The sequence below is a fragment of the Tiliqua scincoides genome, chromosome 1 (assembly GCF_035046505.1).
Source record: "Tiliqua scincoides isolate rTilSci1 chromosome 1, rTilSci1.hap2, whole genome shotgun sequence".
Lineage (NCBI taxonomy): Eukaryota > Metazoa > Chordata > Lepidosauria > Squamata > Scincidae > Tiliqua > Tiliqua scincoides.
The window spans coordinates 219990206-220012475 of NC_089821.1; the positions used below are offsets into that span (position 1 = coordinate 219990206).

General features: G+C 44.5%; 1 protein-coding gene across 1 annotated transcript in view; it reads left to right on the forward strand.

Annotated features, from left to right (window-relative positions):
* FNDC1 (fibronectin type III domain containing 1) overlaps positions 1–19788 on the forward strand; it is a 68054-nt gene extending 48266 nt beyond the window's left edge. The window contains exons 15-18 of the mRNA XM_066616159.1: positions 3969–3998; positions 11657–11818; positions 14012–14134; positions 16772–19788. Of these exons, the coding sequence (XP_066472256.1) occupies positions 3969–3998; positions 11657–11818; positions 14012–14134; positions 16772–16887 (431 nt within the window). The 3' untranslated portion in view covers positions 16888–19788. The remainder of the gene's footprint in view (positions 1–3968; positions 3999–11656; positions 11819–14011; positions 14135–16771) is intronic.
* The last annotated feature ends 2482 nt before the right edge of the window (positions 19789–22270 follow it).

Here is a 22270-nt window from a genome sequence, read left to right on the forward strand (position 1 = left end):
GTTTTTCACGTTCCCAGAGTCCAGAGGTGCGGGGAGCGCTGCAGAGTGCTCTGCAGGGCTGTCTGGAGCTTGTAGAATGTTAAAAAAATGATCACAACCCACTTCTGGTTTGGCGATTACAACTGGGAAATGGGTTGCAATCGCTTTTTTTAAAGCTGTAGGAAGCCCTGCAGAGCACTCCGTGGGGCTCCTCACATCCCCTCGTCCCTGCAGCAAGTAAGTAATGTGAAAAACAGCCCTTCTTCCCCTGCAGCAGCATGATCCTGGGGATTGTGTCGCTGCTTTCCCCCTGTCCCCACCCCTTAAAGGGAAAAGGGCAGGAGTTCTCAGACTGGTGGGTCGCAACCCACCAGTTTGAGAACCACTGGGCTAGATTGTCAGCCACTCTAGTCCACTGCTCTTCCACACTCCTCTGTCTCTCTCTTCCTTTTTAAATCTATGGAATTTAAAATTCCTGTAAATCCTCCTACTCCCTCAGTTGGAAAAGGAAGAGGTGGACAGAAAGGAAGAGGAAATGTGGTAGGGAGGAGAGTGTTTAGGGACAACACTGGACAGTAGAAGGAGCAGAAGCCAGCACATCACTGAGTAAGAGATGGCAACATTTGACTCAGTTCCTCAGATGCCAGAAGCCCTGAGTATGAGTTTGTTGCTGCACCGCACCATGTGGAGTCTGTGAGCCCGATCCTGTGGTCCACACCGCGCTTCCACAGCATGAACCACAGTCGCAAACGTGCCATAAGGCACATTTGCGGGGCTTACCGCCGGGCTCCCAGCAGAGCTGGCTCAGCTCTGGCCGGCACTGAGCCAGTGTGCGGCGGGCACCTGGGTTCCACAGCTCGGCGGTCTGCAGAACAGGAGATGGGGGCGTGGTCAGGGGTGTGGGGGAGGTGTTCCGGGGAGGGGGGAGGCATGGCCAGGGGCATGGGGGAGGCATTCCAGGGGGCAGGGCTGCTCATCCTACACGAGCACCTTCACTTTAGCGGTGACCAAACAGTCGCCGCTAAAGTGAGTAGCCCCATTGCAGGGCTGCTTCCCTTACCCAGGGGAAGGAGACGAACGTCCCCTTCTTCCAAGGAGCCTCCCGTCGTATTGCGGGAGGCGCTGGATCCGGCGGGAGCCCTCTGTGGAGCCGCCGGGTCCCGCAGCTCCGGGCAGCTCAGGATTGGGCTGTGTGCCTGTAGTTGCCATGTTTGCGCAGTTGTGGAGTCCACTTTTTCTAGCAACTGCAGTAACATAGATCACAGCAGCCCCCAAAAGTAGTACCTTCTCCTCATGAACATCCTCCTGATGTGAGCCCAGCAGCAGCCCTGAGCACTCAACTATGTCATTGAAGCAACTGCAGTAACATAGATCACGGCAGCCCCCAAAAGTAAATTATTAATTAAATCCAGAATTAAAGCTGCAATCCTAAACACAGTTACAATAGAGTAAGCTCCGTAGAATTTAGTGAGACTTACTTCTGAGTAAATGTGCTTAGGATTACACCATAAGGCCAACTGCCTTCAGCAGTGTCTGGTGTGGATTTGGTCCTCACTACCCTAATAATAAGTAAAGAGAAGATTCATTAAAACATGAAAAAGAGGGAGTTGAACATGCTTTTGCTAGATTGGCACACTGGTTGGCAACCTTCAGCCTCGAAAGACGATGGTATAAGCCTACAGCACCAGGTATTCCCAGGTGGTCTCCCATCCAAGCACTGACCAGGCCTGACCCTGCTTAGCTTCCAAGATCAGCTGAGATCAGGCATGTGCAGGGCAAGACACTTATAAATTCATCTTTTTTCTGTGAGCAGCTGAACAGTTGGAAATAATTGTATTTGGAAGAAATACAGATAACAGTTTTCCATTTCAGATTTTTCCCTCCTCTGTTGAAGTTTGTTTCCCTGTCATAATGCTGCTGCTATTGGAGGATAAACGGCTTTTAAAACATTTTTAAGCATGATTTGCTAAAGACTTTTAAAAAATGTGTGCTTGAATGATTGGTCATAGGTTATTTGACCCCACTAAAACAGAAATATGTTGATCCCTAAGTATTCAAGTGCCAAAGACTTGGGTCCTGTAACAGTTTCTCTCCCCCTCAATCCGAGTCTCAAGTTTTAGAATGCATGCAGACACTTCTCTACCAAACAGGTGAAAGTAAACATTTCAGAGTCAAGTAAATGATCCTGTGTAAAAGGCTACTGACCCAATCCTATCTGTGTCTACTCATAAGTAAGTTCTACTGAATTCAATGGAACCTACTCCTAGATATGCACATATAGAATTGCAGCCTTAGGGCACAGTCTTGGCCTTCTCTTGGACCGATGCAAGGCCCTTGCGCTGGCCCAAAAGTGCCACTTTCCAGGTAGATAGGCCAGTGCACAGACGTGCACTGGCCTCCCCACAATAACGTGGGCCCCAGAGGAAGGGTGAGTTGCGTTGGCCGATGCAAAGGTCTGGAGGGGGTGTGGGCAGGGCAAGGAGGAAATGGGAGGGGGGTGTTTCGTGCCAGGGGAGAGTGGGCAGCAGGCATTATCCGGCAGTTATGCCAGATCCTGACCCTGTTCCTGGGTAGCCCAGTCCAGTCCAGGGCTGCTCAGATTTGTGCCACATTATTTATTTATTTATTTATTTATTACATTTTTATACCGCCCTTCCTCCAAAGAGCTCAGGGCGGTGTACACAACTGCTCCCCTCCTTTTGTCCTCACAACAACCCTGTGAGGTAGGTGAGGCTGAGTGTGCCACCCATTGGGGCTGCTGCAGCGCAACACAGGGTAAAAGGAAAGGCTTCCCCTTGCCTTGGGCTGCGCTGCTTTTAACCTCAAACTTGCGCTGAGTGCAGCACAGGTCCACTGACCAGCACAAGTTAGGATTGCGCCCTTACAGAATTTTTTAAAAATAATGTGTTGGTTTTACAAGTAGTAGGAAGGTACCTTCCCCTGGTTTTTGTGGATTGTCCCCTCCTTGTGCAGTTCCTCCAAGCAACATTTCATGGATTCCCTAACTTTCAGAAGTTACTTTTCAGGCTGATTTGGGGAACTGCAGTGGGGATGGCGGAATGGGGGAAATGACTTCTGCAAGCACTGTATTTGTACTGCTTGGTAAACCCAATGGATTTATTGTCAGGGTGTGTTTTGCAAGAGGCGACGACTCCCTGAAAATTATGTAGATGCAACTTCTGCAAGCAGAGCTGTACTGGGAAAGCTGCCTTTCTGTGGTTTTCAGGGTTGGGGGGTCTCAGGGAGCCATCCTGAAAAGAGGAGCAGGAAAGATAGTGTGTGCTTATACAGTTGCATGAGTGCTATTTAGGATACAACCCATACTCATAATATTTCTCCATTTACAGTTGCTGGCCAGATTGCTATTTCAAAGGGTGTTGGGCTGCTTCTCTTGTTTGTTCTCCATTTAACTTGCTATCCAGCTTGATATTGCACGTGATACTAGACTGCTGTTCATCATCATTCCCAGTTTTTGCTGGCTGGCTCCTGTTACGTTGGTTCTGGGCTATTGCTCATCACAATTCCCTAATCAAATTGCTGTCTTTCTTCCTCTGCTCACGTGTAGCCAAGCTACTGCTCCACAGATGGGAGTTTTGTGAACCATCCCCATTCTGTACACTTGACTGGATTACAGAATTACCTTTTCCTTTGTTTTATAGATTCATAATAAACTTGGGAAAGCTATTGCTGTTCTGTGGATACTTATGAGAACTGCTCATGCGCACTTTTCATTCCCAAGAATGAAAATCACAGTTATTTGCTGGACTACTGATAGAAAGGTTGTTTTTGTAAAAGAAACTAGCACTCCAAAGTATAAAGCAAAACAAATCTGGTGGGTTGAATCATGTGGCTGTATTTTGTTTAGAAAATATAAACAGGAATGAGAAAATACTTACTCGGTTCAGTAACATTTTTGATATGCAGCATTTGGACTTTAAGGGGTATAAATCTTCAACCACTCAAGATACATTCTTTTTCTCTCCTTTCAGATAATCCTCTACTTATTGTCAGACCACCGGGTAAGTTTCACCACTGCTTCTAGATACTATCTTGTGCTGAGAATTGCAGATATCAGAGTTGCAGCATATATGTGATAGGGAGACTGTAAACCAGGTGTGGAATCCACATAACACAATTCCTTTACATCTTCTGGAATTGACAAGTGCTAGAGACAGGCTACATGCATGCACTGCTAGCTTTAAGTAGAGGCATCGTGTACATTTGGTTTTACCACATTATGAATTTGTGGAGCCCCAATCAAACCACTGATATAGTTAATATTGGCTGGTGCAAGAGATTCACTTGTGCTGTCGAGGCCACCTCCCTCACTCCCGCCCCACCCCTAAACTCAGAGGAGTTTAAGAACCTCTGCTCTCAAACAATGATTTTCAAGCTTGAGTCCCTCAAACATTTATCAGAGGTGTTCCTCAAAAAAGTCAATCAGTAGTGGTGAAGGAGCTTCCTGGATGACAGCATACAGTTGCCATTACCAATATTTCCCTGTAACATAGAACAACAGGAGAATGCTGCGTAGTTCTAGGTCTCTTATTGAGGCCCAAACTGTATGATGCGCTCAAACTGTAACAGTAGTCCATTCATAAGAGGAAAGGCCTCTTCCAATTGGGACATGTGTGAGAAAAGATGCAGCAGTGGGAGAAGGCACTCAAAACATTTCCTACTTGCAATTTTTCCGGTCCACATCTCTCTTTTTCTTTGTCGCACACATACCCACATACCCATCACACAGCTTTTCCCCAGTGGGGTTTTAAATGCAGGAAGGATACTTGGGGGAATTGGAAGTGGAGAACTGAAGATATGCCCCCTTCTCCTACTGCTGCTATTTTTTCAGGCACTCTGATCAGGAGCGGTTTGTTCTCAGCCATTGGGCTCCTGGTACATTCTTTTGAGTATATGGTGTAGTTTGTTTCTCTGCACTGGAACTTCCCTCAGAGGGTGGTACGGTAAGGCGTTCTTGCCTCCACAGAAGGAAGACTCCTTCCACACAATACAACCTGTTAAGTTCTTCAGAATTCTGGCTTGGGGTTTCGTGGCTGACATACAGGGGTCTTTCAGTAGAGGAGTCTATGTGGGAAGAGTTCCCTGAAGGGAATAATTTGAAAATCATAACTCAAACATGCACATCTTTTCCTTGATAATATGCCTTTTAAGCAGAAAGCCATCTCTGTCTTTTAACTATGAAATTGTGTAAATAGATACCTATATTATAGTTATTACGTTATATAATGACTTAAAATTATGATTTGGCAAGATAATTTTCTCCAGTGTTTTACGTTAAATACTAAAAAGGTTGAAAATGCCAGATGATCTTCTCAAACGAGCTGGAGAATATAATAAAAGCCACATAGCATCCTTCACAGCAGCAGCATACAAAGTATGGTAGATTTAAGTGAGACTTCCTTCCTGAAGAACACTATGCTAGTGAACAGTACAGGAATATTGAGTGCTCTGAGTCGAAGTCATTGTGTAGCTTTCTTTCCATGAGCTCTTCATTGTTGCATCTGCATAGAGAATATTCTGGCTGAAATGCTGGAAATAATGGCACATGTGAGAAACTTTACACACAAAAGAAGTCCCATTAAGCTCAAGTCAGTTGCACTGAAGCCCATTTCAACAGAGTTCAATGGGGCTGTTCCTGCGTGTTATTCATGAATTTATGTGCGTACAGATTATGGCTTGCTTCTTTCTGGGACAAAAGAATCGATTACAGAAAAGACAAAATGTTACTTTGTTTTTCTCCTTTTAAAATTTGCTGTTCCCATGCAGTGGAACTGTTGCCAGTAACATGAAAGAGACAGAGAACATAGGGAAATGTCTTGAAATAAAGCAACAGCTTTCACACTGTAGCTTTCCAACACTTTTCTTGTCTCATGTGCGGGTAGAGTTACAATGTTATGATAGAAACAAAGTAACTTTCACTGTTTGATCCATGTATAACTTGTAGATAAGAATGGAGAATATATATTTTTACATATTCAGCTTGCTCTTGTTCCTTTTTTTTTTTTAAATAGCATGATCTACACAGCCTAGTAAGCTGAAAAACATAAAACTAAAAATATTTTGTACCTATTGCCAGATCTACATTCCAATCCTATGCTTCCCGGTGCCAAAGCAGCTACTGCTGAATCCAGTGGGCATCTGGAAGCTGCTGGGAGTCTCCTTGGGGGACTTTCGTCCCCTTCCCCCAAAGAAAGCCCCGGCCCCAGCAATGGATCTCCTCGCATCTGCGCCAGCTATTTTGCTGGTACAGATGTGAGAGTCTCCGTGTCAGGCCTTTCAGCCCGACACAGAGTTCAGGACCCTCCTCCTGCCCAGTTCCTCCCCCTGCCTTGCCCTCATTCTGTCCTTGTTCCACCCTCCCCCCACACCCCAGAGGATGCACCATCGCCAGGCAATCTCACTTACTTCTCCTGCCAGCACTGGGCCTGGTGTCTGACTGACACGGACTCAGCATCAGCAATCCCTACTCTCCAGGTACCATAAACATGCTTTATGGCATGCTTGCAGCACACAGCACTGGCACTAGGTAAGTATAGGATTGGGCCCCTAGTGGCTTGCCGTAGACACAAAGGTTGTGGCACACTTGGCTCTACCACCCACATGAACTTCCCTGTCATTTCGGTCAAGGAGGATGTGTACAGTATTTTGTTCTTATAGACCAGAGGTGTCAAACGTAGGGCCTGTGGGCCAGATGTGGCCCTGCACAGCTCTTTATCTGGCCCCCATTATAATTGGGCTTTCCAAAGCCACTCCGTCAGGAGTGCCACTTCTGCTGAGGCATCACTTCACAGAGCATTTCTCAGCTGCTGAGCTGCAAGGTGACACCTTGGCAGAAGCAGTCCTACTGAAAAGGTGATCACACTCTCCCATACCTAGAAAATATGGTTAATATTTGCATATTTTCTCTTTTGTCATTTGCAGCTGATAAGTTCTTCCTTAAGAACAAAGTGCTTATTCCTGGCCATCAATGATGTTACTTCCGGTTTAATGATATCACTTCCAGCCCTCAGCAGGCCCCCATGGATGCTGTTCCGCCCACTTTATGAAATGAGTTTGACACCCCTGTTATAGACTGTCTTTTTTGATTGAAATGATTTTGGGCCGTCCATTGGCAAGCTTTACGTATCAGAGCAAATGGGACTTGAATCAGAACGGTTCACTTCAAAGTGAACTTCAAATTAACTCATTCTCATAACCCTTTTAAGCATATAGCAGATTGTGAGTTACTAGATTTGTGTGGAGCATTGAAACTACACTGTGGTTTATCCTATCGCCATTCAGATGACTTCCAAAGGTTTGAGAGAGTCACAATGGCATAGGGAGCCATGGAGATGGACTCAGAGGGGTGCTTCAGCACTTGGTAACTCACTTCCTTTCATAATGCAGAGGCCGTGTGAGTTGGCCTATAGACAGTTTTAAATCCAAATACGTTCATTCGTCTGGATTTTGGATTGGGTTGTTACTAAGTAGCAGCCTTTTATTATTGCAGCAACATAATTTAAAATGGCTAATTCACAGAGTGTTTAAACGCTGTTGTTCCGAAAAGGTCTGCTTGGCTTTCTTGCTTGTCTGAAATCTGTTTTGGATTAAAGTTCCCTTCAGTAGTGAAATCCAGAGTTTCAGTTCAGAACAAAACTCAAAAGCACTAGAACTGAGAAACACATTTTAAAATGTCATGTTAACAGATTGCAGTGCACCCCAAAGTCAATTATCTTTTGCATGATCTCTTTGCCTTTGCTCTTTCTTTAAAAAAAAATATTGCAAGAGTAACTATGTGTTTAAGTACAGTATTTGTTTTGAGGGGAAAAAATGTACAACTTTTATTTTACAGCTCTCCTGGGTTTCAGACAGATTAGGATCTATTAAGGCCGCATAACAGGTCAAAAGCAGTCAGAGATGCTGCTGAACATATCCATTCAATATGTACTGTAGGCCATTGAAATAAATGTGCTTTAGCCTTACTGAGCTAGAAGAAAAGTGACTCAGAACACTCTTTGGCCCAAGCCCATAGAAGCCAGTTGTGACTATAGTCCAATAGTTTGTATTGGCAACCATCAGTCTCGAAAGACTATGGTATCGCGCTCTGAAAGGTGGTTCTGGCACAGCGTCTAGTGTGGCTGAAAAGGCCAATTCGGGAGTGACAATCCCTTCCACACCGGGAGCAAGTGCAGTCTGTCCCTGGTCTGTCTCCCTGGCTATGGGCCTTCCTTCTTTGCCTCTTAGCCTCAGACTGTTGGCAAAGTGTCTCTTCAAACTGGGAAAGGCCATGCTGCACAGCCTGCCTCCAAGCGGGCCGCTCAGAGGCCAGGGTTTCCCACTTGTTGAGGTCCATCCCTAAGGCCTTCAGATCCCTCTTGCAGATGTCCTTGTATCGCAGCTGTGGTCTACCTGTAGGGCGCTTTCCTTGCACGAGTTCTCCATAGAGGAGATCCTTTGGGATCCGGCCATCATCCATTCTCACGACTTGACCAAGCCAACGCAGGCATCTCTGTTTCAGCAGTGAATACATGCTAGGGATTCCAGCACGTTCCAGGACTGTGTTGTTTGGAACTTTGTCCTGCCAGGTGATGCCGAGGATGCGTCGGAGGCAGCGCATGTGGAAAGCGCTCAGTTTCCTCTCCTGTTGTGAGCGAAGAGTCCATGACTCGCTGCAGTACAGAAGTGTACTCAGGACGCAAGCTCTGTAGACCTGGATCTTGGTATGTTCCGTCAGCTTCTTGTTGGACCAGACTCTCTTTGTGAGTCTGGAAAACGTGGTAGCTGCTTTACCGATGCGCTTGTTTAGCTCGGTATCGAGAGAAAGAGTGTCGGAGATCGTTGAGCCAAGGTACACAAAGTCATGGACAACCTCCAGTTCATGCTCAGAGATTGTAATGCAGGGAGGTGAGTCCACATCCTGAACCATGACCTGTGTTTTCTTCAGGCTGATTGTCAGTCCAAAATCTTGGCAGGCCTTGCTAAAACGATCCATGAGCTGCTGGAGATCTTTGGCAGAGTGGGTAGTGACAGCTGCATCGTCGGCAAAGAGGAAGTCACGCAGACATTTCAGCTGGACTTTGGATTTTGCTCTCAGTCTGGAGAGGTTGAAGAGCTTTCTGTCTGATCTGGTCCGGAGATAGATGCCTTCTGTTGCAGTTCCAAAGGCCTGCTTCAGCAGGACAGCGAAGAAAATCCCAAACAAGGTTGGTGCAAGAACACAGCCCTGCTTCACTCCGCTTCGGATGTCAAAAGGGTCTGATGTGGAGCCATCGAAGACAACAGTGCCCTTCATGTCCTTGTGGAAAGATCTGATGATGCTGAGGAGCCTGGGTGGACATCCAATCTTGGGGAGAATCTTGAAGAGGCCGTCTCTGCTGACCAGGTCGAAAGCCTTTGTGAGATCTATGAAGGCTATAAAGAGTGGCTGTCGTTGTTCCCTGCATTTCTCCTGCAGTTGTCTAAGGGAGAATACCATATCAGTGGTGGACCTGTTGGCTCGGAATCCACACTGCGATTCTGGATAGACGCTCTCTGCAAGTACCTGGAGCCTCTTTAGTACAACTCGGGCAAACAGCTTTCCTACAACGCTAAGGAGAGAGATGCCGCGGTAGTTGTTGCAGTCACCCCTGTCACCTTTGTTCTTGTACAGCGTGATGATGTTTGCATCCCTCATGTCTTGAGGTACTCCACCTTCTCTCCAGCAGAGACAGAGGATTTCATGCAGCTCAGTGACGATGATCTCTTTGCAGCATTTTAGGACTTCAGCAGGGATGCTGTCTTTTCCAGGTGCCTTGCCAAAGGCAAGGGAGTCCAGGGCCACGTGAAGTTCTTCTAGGGTTGGTTCACTGTCAAGCTCTTCCAGCACAGGCAGGCACTCAATGTTGTTCAGTGCTTCTTCGGTGACTACATTTTCTCTGGAATATAGCTCAGAGTAGTGCTGCACCCAGCGTTCCATCTGCTGCGCCCGATCCTGGATGACCTCGCCTGTGGCAGACTTCAGAGGGGCAATTTTCTTCTGTGTTGGACCTAGGGCCTGCTTGATACCATCATACATCCCCTTGATGTTGCCCGTGTCAGCTGCTATGTGTATCTCGGAACAGAGCTGGAGCCAGTTGTCGTTAGCACATCTCCTGGCAGTCTGTTGGACTTTGCTGTGAGCAGTTCGGAGGACCTGCAGGTTGCGCTCACTGGGACAGGCCTTGTATGCTGCTTGAGCTCTCCTCTTTTCCTCAATGACTGGTGTCAACTCCTCAGAGTGGGCTTCAAACCAGTCTGCCACCTTGTTGGTCTTCTTGCCGAATATGGACAAGGCGGTGTTGTAAACGGTATTCTTGAAATGTTCCCATCTGTTGGATGCGTTTGCGTCGGCCGGGCCTGGAAGAGATTCCTCAAGCGCTTGTGCAAATTCCTCCACTTTTCTCTGATCCTGGGTCTTGCTGGTATCAATGTGAGGTCTTCCTTCCTTTTTCGTGTGATACAGTCGCTTTGTTTGCAGTTTCACTCTGCTGCACACCAGGGAGTGGTCAGTGTCGCAGGCAGCACCATGATAACTGCGTGTGATCTTGATGCTGGGAAGGCTGGAACGTCTGGTGAGGATCAGGTCGAGCTGGTGCCAGTGCTTTGATCTTGGATGTCTCCAAGAGACTCTATGTTGGGGCTTTGTGTTGAAGAATAGTTTGTAATGTGGTAAAAATGTTTTTACTCTGCAACTTTTTACTGCAGGGTAGGGCAATCTGAGGTATAGCAAAAAACCAAAAATCTAAAATTTCTAAAAGAAATCTGGTCTGTGTTCAGCCTTCAAGTGGTTGACCTTGAGAAGAATTTTAAGACATGCTTCTGGAGTAAGGCAAATCTCTGATTGTTTAAAAAAAAAAATCTTCCTTGCAAGCAGATGACTTCCTTTCTACCTACTGTTGAAATTGTAGATTAGCATTCTGTTGTGGGCCACAGGACATGATTTCATCTAGTGTGGCAGCTCCTAAGTCCCTTTGCACTTTGTACATTTCAGCGGTCGCCAAACTCACGACTGCTGTCCTACAAAAAAGCGGTCCCCATTCGAACTGGAGCTTACTGTTCCATCTCCGCACCATGTTCATTCCTAGTAGATCTGGGCACCAGGATGCTCTGGGAAGTCACAACTGTTGTCTAGCATCCCAGAAGGCTGTGCAACAGGACGTCTGGGCAGATGTGACTACCCAGAGCATTCTGGTGCCCAGATCTACTGGGAATGTACAAAGCATGGAGGCAGAACAATAAGCTCTGCTCATGGAGCAGAGGGCTTTCACCAAACCCTGTATCCAGCCGCTGGGCTGGGATTTGGGAAGCCCTGGTATATGATGCATGATATGGGTTTATGGTAACTTTTCACTCCATTACATTTCCTTCATTTACATTCCATTCCAGCTTCCCTGAAAGCCCCTTCTGGAGCATATTAGATGTATTCAATTGGTGACTTGGGTTGTGATCCTTAACAAATTTAATTTGTAGCAAGCTCCACCAAAATCAATAGATGTCCAAGTAAGTGTGCTCAGATAATCTGAATGCTGGGTAAAACGTTTCATGCATTCTTGCAATAATTGATTGCATGAATTTATCTTCTATCAGTTATGATAAACAGTTTAATAAAGAAATGCACTTGATGGCTACCGCGAGATGTGTTCATCTAATTCTGTTTTTTCAGGTGGTGAACCAATCTGGATTCCATTCAACTTTAGATATGATCCTTCGTACTCTGAATGCAGTGGCAAGCAATATGTAAAGCGGACATGGTACCGGAAATTTGTGGGCGTGGTTCTTTGTAATTCATTGAGATACAAGATTTACCTCAGTGATGACCTACGAGGTATGTGTTTGGACCACTTTGAAGCTGACATCAGCACCAAAAGCAGTTTTCCTGATTGTGATCACCTACACCCTGCAGCTGCTATTTACAAAGAAAAAAAAATATGCAAACTGAACTACTTGAAACTAAATATTTAGAAGAACATGTAATTTGACCACCAGCAAAACACCAATCAAAATAAATTAGGGCCAATTAAATGGTATGCAGAATGCCTATTATTCATGGTGTAAACAGGATTATTGTAAATGGGGAAGGGGAATGGGGTAAATGTGGCAGGGGGTCAGGAGGCGCTTTAGCATTTTACTCCCACTGTGATTCTGATCCTGTCCTCCCCCTGTCCCAGGTGCTGGAGAAAAGACTCTTCAGTTGAAAGTCTTTTCCCCATTAAAAATAGCGCATGGCAGGATTGCAATTGGGATTGGAGCCATATCAAAAGGCAAAGTTATGAAGTCCCCCATGCTCCTTTGCAGTTTTGCCTCATTTGAGGCCTACCCCCCCCCCCATAGCCCTTGAAACACAGGGTCTCATCATGCATTTAGTGTTACCTGGTGTTTGGCCCTAAAAGAAGAGAAACTCATCAAGGAAAGAGAGGTCTGACAAGTTTGCATCCCCCAGGCTCCATCCCAGTTTCCAAGCCTTCTTCAGCAATGTTTCCTTTGCTTGCTTTGCCCTGGGCATGTGTGCTATCGCATAACGGATGAGAAAGCACTGCCCTATCAGTATATTTATAATTACACAGGGACTGATTATACCAAGTGCAAAAAGAGAACAGTCTTGATCGGGAAGCAGCAAATCTTAGCACAGTGGCAGAATGAGCTATTTTAGTTCTTTAGCTGTGATTCTTAGCCAATAGCAGACTTTCAAATCTGTTTTACTGTGTTCAGGAATGTTGGCAAGGACCACTGGTGTTCTTTTATGCTGTGCCAGTGGATTCTTTTACCATAACACTCCCATTATCTCAGAACTATATAAAAAGAATAAATAAGTTCATTTTTTGAGGTCTGTACCCATCATTTCTAGATTAATTTGACTTTTGTCTGAGTCTTTTTATGGGCTCTCTTATTAGATAGACATTTTTGCTGTAATCTGTTGTTGAGACAAACTCTTCATATTGGGGACATTCTTAAATTTTCCAAACAAAGACGTGCAGACTTTTGAACTGGGGATCCAAAGCATTACTGATCTTTCACTACTATCTGTAAACAGAATTTGTATACATTTCTAACTCTTCATGTAGCTTACCACAAATTTGAAAGCCGATTGCTGCTAGCCTCAAACAGTAGGGTCTGCTGTAGGTGCCTGTAGTTTGGGATTGTTGTGATTGTTTTGGAATTGAGTGGAATAATACTGCAAGTGTCCATAGCTCCAGTCTAGAAGTTTGCATGTGAAAGTCTTCCCCACCAAACAGATACTTGACATTAATAATAATAATAGGGATTTTTACAATTGAAAGAAGGTTCTATCTTTCAAGAACCATAACAATCCAGATGTTTCTTTCTGATCTGGTTTCACATTCTGGCCTCCATCCTCCCACACTCAGAGCAGATGGAACAGCTCAGCTGCAGCTTGTCAGCTGCTTCAAGGTCGCACGGTGCCGGTGGCCTCGAACTGGCGACCTGCGGATGTTATCTTCAGGCAAACGGAGGCTCTACTCTCTAGACCAGACCTCCTGTTTATTAGCAGTACTGATCAACTTTGTAGGGAAGCGAATGCTAGAACTGGTCCTCACCCTCAAGCAGATGATTAGTGCTGGTCATTTTCATGGTGATCAGTGTGGTGCAAGACCACCACATACCTAAATTCTGGTATTGATTAAAGGCTTTTGCCACATAGCTGGCAAGGGATCTCATTCAGTTGTGACAGCTGTGGACAGAAGCCTCTTTCTGCACATGGAGCCGCACCCCTGCTAACTGGGCAAGGAGTACCTTTTAAAGGGGCACTCTCATATTTAGCAGGAGGTGAGCACTTGTCATTCATCCCATCATGGCATTTTGCTGGTGTTTCCATCTCCTTATAACCTTTGCTGGGTCCCTTTGGGGAGAAGGGTGGGATAAAAATGAAGTTTATTATTATTATTAAATTGCTTTGGGAACTTGTTGGTTGAAAATTGGGTTATATCAGTATTCTAATTAAATCACATTTATAACAGAGTTACAGTTGTAAGTTCTGACCACACCCACCACTTTTTTTCAGATACATTTTATGGCATTGGAGATAGCTGGGGAAGAGGTGAAGATCACTGCCAATTTGTGGATTCACACTTGGACGGAAGAACAGGACCACAGTCCTATGTAGAAGCCCTGCCTCCCATTCCAGGTAAAAAGAAGAAGCACAATTATGTATCCTGTACTGGAAAGTTATACTGCACACCAGGCTCCCAAACATTAGCAATTTTCAACAAAATGGTGCCTTGTAGGCTCAAGGAAAGAATGCACCGGGCAGTGCATTGGAATGCTTTTGTGCTGGAAATTGTTAACGTGCCTTTGATGGCTTTTGAGATGTGGATTGTGCCTGGTGTTGTTTTTATAAGCCTTGGATTGTTAGTACGGAAGATGCAGTGTTCAGCCACAGAAGTCATAGGATCATACTCTGCTTTGCTGTCGAAGCAAGGGCGGTTAATCCAGATGTGCACAACTAGCCCCAAGAAGAAGAAATTTGAAACACAAGGAAATTATGGTGTTGGCAAAGCAATCAGCATTTCAGATAGTGCACGACATATGTGGAAAAGAATGCTGGGAGGCTGCTAATGCTTTAAACAGTCCATTTTTTTCTACAGACAGGGAAGAGCTGTCAAATGTTGATCTTTTAAGAATGTTGCTTTAAGCCTATCCCAATTCATTTCTTATCTGAAGGCTGGCCTGTATTTTGATGGCTAGTATTGATAATGTTTCACCCTCCCTTTTAAGCCAATAAAGGTCTTACTGAACTGAACTGAACTTTCACCCCTCCCTCTTGCCAACCTTCTCTTCTAGCATCTCTCTCCTCTGTGGTGAATTAATAGCATCTCTAGTCAATCTGGGTTTTGGAACACCAACTTTCAATTTACTGAAGGTGCAGTCCTAACCCCTTATGTCGGTGCTTTCTAGCACTGGCATAGCGGTGCCAATGGGACGTGTGCTGCATTCTGCAGTTGGGTGTCATTCACGGAAGCCTCCTCAAAGTCAGGGAATGTTTGTTTCCCTTATCTTGGAGCTGCATTGCCCATAAGTCAGTGCTGGAAAGCACTGACATAAGGGGTTAGGATTGCACCCTAAGTTATTTTGAATCATCCAGACATCTTGCCTTATGGAAGTACGTCTGTTGCAGAGAAGCTGCATTTTCCCAGAACACGCATCTTTTCTTTCCCCAGTTAGTACACACAATGGCTAGACAAAGGGCTTTGTGGAATGTGATTGTGCAAGTGACATGGGACATCAGATGGATAGTGCCGTTGACATTAATTGATGACAAGCAACATAACTTCTTCATGACTATGCCTTGTTCTGAACTTTTTTTTTAATTTGGAGATTATTTAAAAAAACCTACTTTGTTCCCAATGGTGTGCATTCCTTCACAATACCATTGCAACACTGGAGCATTCAGCTACCACTAGTGTGTTTTGTTTTTCGACAACAAAGGCCAAAAATAAATTAATTCCTCCCTCTACAGCTGTGAAAATGGGTGAAATGAAGGCTTTCAGGAAGAAATTTTTCAAATGAGCCTGCACTGAAACTGACAAAGCAAAGGAAGGGCTTCAGAACGAAATATTTAGTTGTCCATCACTTTTCTGTGGCTCCCAGCTAGAACTGGAGTAGGGAATCCAGACAGCAAACCAACGAGACCTGCATATAATGTCCTATCATGTCTTTTCATGTGACTTCTCTGTTCCTGTGTTCCAAGGTGCAAAGTATCAATTCCTGCCATTGGCGATGTAGATAGCCTAAAACAGGGTGTCCAAAGTTTTTGGCAGGAGGGCCACATCATCTCTCTGACACTGTGTTGGGGGCCAGGGGAAAAAGAAGAATTAATTTACATTTCAAATTTGAATAAATTTACATAAATGAATGTATTGGAGATGAAACTTACATGAATGAATGAAGGTTTTGCAGTAGCTCAAGGCCTATAAAAGGCATTGTACAAAGCAAGGCCAGCCTTTCCTTCACTGCCACTGCTGCATCACAGATATGAAACAGCAAGTAGCAGAGGGAGCCCTCATCCCATGGCTCAGGTGAGAGGTCGAATAGTTGTCCTCATGCTGAGAGCAGTTGTGTTGGGCCAGCATGGGCTCTAGCAAGTCTCTGGAGGGCCAGAGGCTCATTAAAGACTGGGGGCTCCCCATGGGCCAGACTGAGAGCCCCTGAGGGCCGCAAGTGGCCCCCAGGCTGGGGTTTGGGCACCCCTGGCCTAAAATATGGAGTGATGACAGAATCCCAGGGAAAACCCTGATCATTTGAATTCTGAAAAGAACATGTGGGACTACAGGAGAGGGGAAATCAGATTCAGCAGGCAGTTGATTGAATAACAGAAATCAGATTCAGCAGGCAGTTGATTGAATAACAGCCTTATCAAGCTGTGTCTCATACTTGAGAAGGGAAGGGGCCATCTGGGTTTAGTGGTAGGAGAGAGATGAGGATTTAGCACAGAAGGGAAGTCAGTGGAGACGTTTGCAAAGCAGGAAGGTTGAAGGTGAAAGAAGCCATGCTGAATAAAACTAGAGGTAAGTAAATGTGAACAGTGGAACTCACGAGGAAACACTGCAGGTAGAGCATCTTCTGTACCTCACGAAGACGGAATTGCACTTGAGATGCTTCTTAGAACAGTTTCATAGATAAGAGGCTAGTGCACAATCACATATTGACAATCATGCAATGAGACAAGGTGAGGCATTTCAGATGACTATTAGACCTCCCTGCTTTTCATATAGCCCTTTATTGTCTTTATTGCTTTAAGATGTTGGCTTGTTGGCTCCTGCAGGTTATTATCGTCAGTATCGACAAGAGCCTGTATCGTTTGGACGCATTGGATATATGACGCCTTATTACTATGTGGGCTGGTATGAGTGTGGCGTACCCATTCCAGGAAAATGGTAACAGTGCGGTGGTCTTCCTGCAATTCTCAAGCACAGCGCACCCACCTGTGCCTTTCCGCTGACTGTTATCGGAGAACTCTGAGCAGCTGGTCTGGAAAAAGAATGGAAACCAAAAAACAAGCAAGGGAGGAATTGGCGAAGACCCAGTGGACACTGATGACAATCAATACCGTGTAGACTTTTGTCACCCTAAGTCTGCTTGATTACTCTGCTTTGGAGCACAGACGGGATTCAGAGTTGGTGTCCTGCTTTCCTTCTCCCTGTCTTTAAAGGGCACGGAGATGTGGCTGCAACGGGCACTGCCTGTGCTTGATGACACCTCATATATTTGGCTAGCCACGAAAAATGGGAATGGTGATATATCTTGCAAGGAATGACTTAAGCATGCTGTGCTTGCATTATGGAATGCTAACCACTTTCCACTGCTATTAATGGAATTCTCTGTTGCCTTCAGTGGGCAGAGTCTTGTGCTTGAGAGTGTTGCTATGCAGTCATGCTGTGTTTCTAAACACCCGTGAAAACCAATCCATGTTACTCCAGACTTTCCCTGTGAGTTTACACATTGTTGGACAAAACACCAATTCATGATGTAAACTCAGCTTAAACCACCAACCACACCAGTACTGTATGCTTGCAGAAGTACTTCTTACAACTGAGGTTTTCTTGGACTTAGAGAAATAAGTCTATGGGAAGATGTTTTCTGTAAAAGGTGCTATTAATTATCGAGTAAAAATTTTTATTCTGTGAAAAAATATACTATGCACAATACATTTTAACCATGTAAAGAATCAGGCTTCTGTTCTTGTGAGTACTGTTGAATGTTAATGATGTTGATGTTTGTATAAAATAGAAGAATTCAGCATCAGGCTTCCTGGTAAGTGATGTTTCAATGGGTTGAATTATTTGAGACATATATTAGCACATAATATCCCAACATAAACACCAGTCCAACAATGTAACAAAGTATATATTAAACCTATGTTTGATGCTCTTAAAAGCCCTCACAGACAAAATTATTAACCAGTTAACCTGTAACACAGAAATAATTTAGTCTCAAAAGTTACTGTAGAATCCTATGCATGTCTACTGAGATGCAGATCCTATTGAGTGGGACTTACTCCTGTGTAACTGTATAGCCGGGAACTGTAAACCTATGTACACTTATCTGGGAAAACAGTGCCTTGAATACAGTAAGATCTGGCTGCACATTTGCTTTAATCCAAGAGTCTGGTCTTAAATTGAAGGTTGGGCTCTTTGCTCAGCTACAGTCCAGTCCTGTCCAGGGCCAGCCTGCATGATGCAGGGACACTGATGCAGCCTCCACTGCATCCCCTGCACCATCTAGGGACTAAGCTGGCTGGGAGAGGTAAGTCAAGAAAATTTTATTTACCTCCTCCCCTGCTTCCTGGTCCCCAGTGGACCTATGCAGATGTATATAATCTATTTTGCTGTTAGGCCAAAGGGGTCATGTCTGTCCTGGAGCAGGGGCATAGGATCCTATGGATGCTGCTACTACTGAGATCTCTCCTGGCCTGGCCCAATCCCTGCCCTGATTCACCACCGTATCTACACGAACTGTGTCCTGTCTATGGCCCACAGTTGCCAGTGTAGGGATTACTGGCTGTTGTGCCATCAGCAGAAAGTCATAGACCATCAGAGTGGCTGCAGCAATGGTCACACACATGATGCGCTGGTGGACTGCAGGATCCGTCAGCATATCGCACGTATAGGATTGGACCACCAGTATGTCAGTAGTGCTGCTGGTGTTCATTTCTTCTTCACTTAGGCTCTAAAAGGTCAAAAGAAGTGTGAAAAGAGTTCCATAAACCTAAGGAGATTTGCAACACAATCCTAAGTGTACATACTCGGAAGTAAGAGCCATTGCCTTCAGTGGGGCTTACTTCCAGCAAAGCGTGTGTAGGATTGCAGCCTTAGATTTATTTTCCTTGACTAGCAGTCCCTTCTTTCACATAGCAAATTATTTTTGAAATGCATGAGAGTTTCAAAAGCAGTTTGTTTGTGATATGGCTTGCAGGTCAGCTCTTCAAGGAAAGAAACTCCAAATACACTGGGTTAACTTGAGCTTCTTTCATGAGCCTACATAGTTTGGGGAATACCAGCCTTAAAGATAAGGGACACAGGGATGTGGGTCTTAAAAATCCTACTGTACTTTGTGAATAGTCACATGTCATTAATCTGACACGGAAGTCCTCTTACTTTGCTATAGTGTGGAAATGGCCTGTTTTTAAGGAAAAATATACACCATAGCTAATGTCTTGGAACTCTGTGGTTCTCCAATGCAACATGTAGCTCCATCTGTATAGGAATTTCATCATTCTGTTTAGTGACAGTAAATGTGCTGTACATGCATCCTCACTGCATGTGCAGAATATTGAAAATATTCGGTAGTCTCTGGTCATACGATGCCCATGTACACATTGGAGTCCCTTGTGTGCACATGAATCATTTGATCCAGTAGAAATGGGGTAGGGTGCATTCAGTTTTGTGTGAATATCAGCAGTGATGTGTTTGAAAGGTTATTTCAACGCAGAGCGCAAATACTGTGTGGATCAGTGATGGCCAACTTCCAGCCAGGCACAGAAAGGGTACAACACTTTCTCCCTTGGACTGTCACCAGGCTGGTACCTGGTAGCATCTCCCTGCACTAAATGAAGAGTCAACCTAGAGGCCACTGCGTCAGTGTGCAGGCCTCTGTAATGCCTCTCCACTGAACATCATGAAAGCTGAGGCACTATCAGTGTGGCTCAGAAACATCACTGCGCACCAATCATCTGATTCAGTATAAGGCAGCTTCCTATGTTCTCAGCTCTGATTACAAGGCCAGGTTTTCTCCACAGCAGCCAGTCAGCCATGCCTGTAGTGGATGCTGAGACTGGATTCCCCCCCCCCCCATTTCTTTATATTACTACTTTAGGACAACCTAGTGTTAACAGTCTGCTGTAACCTTAGGGAAGCTGTTCAAACAATTCTACACAAGTATTGTATAAGCCTGTTGACACATCAAAAAGTTGACAGTATGTTGACCACCTGGGGAAATAGCAGAGTACTGGATAACCTAAAGAATGAACACTTAACATTTGTTTTCAAATATTTTTTCTTGATCATCGTTCCAAATATAAGATCCTAAAATATATGTTTGTCTCCTAAACTGTATGCTATATTGTTCCATTATTTATTTACATTGATTTTGGTTATCTGCTTGGTTGGTGGCCACAGAGCATCAAAGCTTTCAACACTTGGAAGGAAAGTCAAGAATTAATGTGAGATCAGAAAGCTGGTGATTCAAGATTGTCTTTGGGGTCGGAAAATTCATTTTAAAAATTACACTGTTTTACTTGAAACTAAAGGGAACCAGTGGCATAGCTAATGGAGTGCAGGGAATAGCAGTTGCACCGGGCATCAAGCTTTGGGGGGGGGCAACAAGTTGAACTTGACACTAGTGGCCAAAATTGTGAAAAAATTGGTATGTATGAATAATACCATCATGTTATATAGCATTGGAAAGGTAATTTAATGCAGAATGCAATGAAACCAACCTCTTTGGAATATCTATAGTCTATCAAATGTTATGGCCAATTAACCAGAAAATGAAAACACAACTGCCTTATGGAACAAAAAGTGAATTTTTTAACTCAGAACGAACCTATGAGACTGATTGTTCTGAGAGCCAATGAGATGTTATTTTGATACAGTATGGAACCAATAAGGTATTGATATGAGTCAACTTTCATTTCCGTGTATCATAAAACAGTTATTCCTGCTAACTGGGTGAAGAGGCACTTTTTCAAGTGGTGCTTCTCATATATTTAGTAGGAGGAGAATAATTGTTTCTCTTCACTCCAGCACAGTGTCGCTAACCAATAAGGGGCACACCTTTTATTTACTTAATTAAATTTGATTTTGTCGTGGGGGGCTACAGAATTTTCTTTGACCCCAGGTAGCAGATAGATACCTTAGCTATGCCACTAGCTTGCAGGTTGGTGGCAGAGCAAGTAGGTGGGGAGGGAGGAAGCAGGTTTTCTCCCAATTTTCACATTTTAAAAAGCCTGGGCGTGACATCGTTTCCGGTTGTGACATCACTTCTGGGGCATCATTTTGAGCTCGGCACCAGGCTACACAATCATTAGCCACGCCACTGAAGGGAACAAGACGATTCCAAAATGAAATGTGTGATATGTCTGCGGTGTTATTACTGTGAAACAGTAAACATATATATCTACTGATTCTGAAATAAGAAGACACCCAGCCCAAAATATGTGGCATGTGCCATCTCAAAATGGGAAATGCAAGAAGGAACACAATTTCTGTGTTTCACACAGAGGAAAAAGTTTCCTCTTAAAGCTTCCTCTTAAAACTTTTAACTTTGCAAACAATGATCAGAAAGAAAGTTGTTCATCTAGTTTATATGATTCCTTTACAAAATCCAACACACCCCTTCACGGTTTTACTTAATTTTTAAAAAGCTGCAATCACCTGATGAAGCTAATTCCAAAGAGTGTGTACTGCTTCCTCAGGTGGTGTTGTGTTGCAGGAGACAGAGAGAGAGAGAACACAAGCTTTCTGTCTTGCAAGATGTTGTTCTCTCTGGGTATGTCCTAGTTTGATTATGAACTTTTTTTTAATAGTGACAAAAATATGTGTAGTTGTAGTTAAGTAGCATCTTTCTCTTAAGTATTCAAAGTGTTTCATACACATTATTTCAGCAATTCTTTTAAGTTAGACCACTGCCTTTTAAATATTCCAGTTATTCCATACCACAGGAGAGGAACTGAAACTGAGAGAGTGTGTGACTATTACCAAGGCACCACATTTTTCCTTTCCTCTCTCAACTCCAAAGGAAACTACGGGCGCAACCCAAGCCAACTTCCCAGCCCTGGCATAGCTGTGCCAATGTGGCGTGCACTGCATCCTGCAGTGGGGAGGCAGTCAAGGAGGCCTCCTCAAGGTAAGGGCATGTTTGTTACCTTATCTTGGGTCTGCATTGTGGCTACATCAGTGGTGGAAAGTTGGTTAGGATTGTGCCTTACAACTGCTCTGGACTTCCCATCTCTAGGTGAAATAGAACATATAATAAACAGAGAGAGAGAGAGAGAGATGAGGTATACTAATGTAGTTCAGCTTGTGTGTACCTAATTATTAATTTTCTCCTGATATGGAGCTGTTTCATTCATGCCTCTATTGCAGTTATGCCCAGTTTAAGCACATGAAAGCAACCACAAATACTTAACCCTCTTGGTGCTGCAAGGTCATCATTGAATGTCAGGACCTGGTCACCTTGCAGCAGCTGATGGCAATCTAGATGAGGGAGAGGCAAGGGGGGGAAAGGTTTAAAGATGGGCAGAACAGAACAGGGGGCAAAAGAG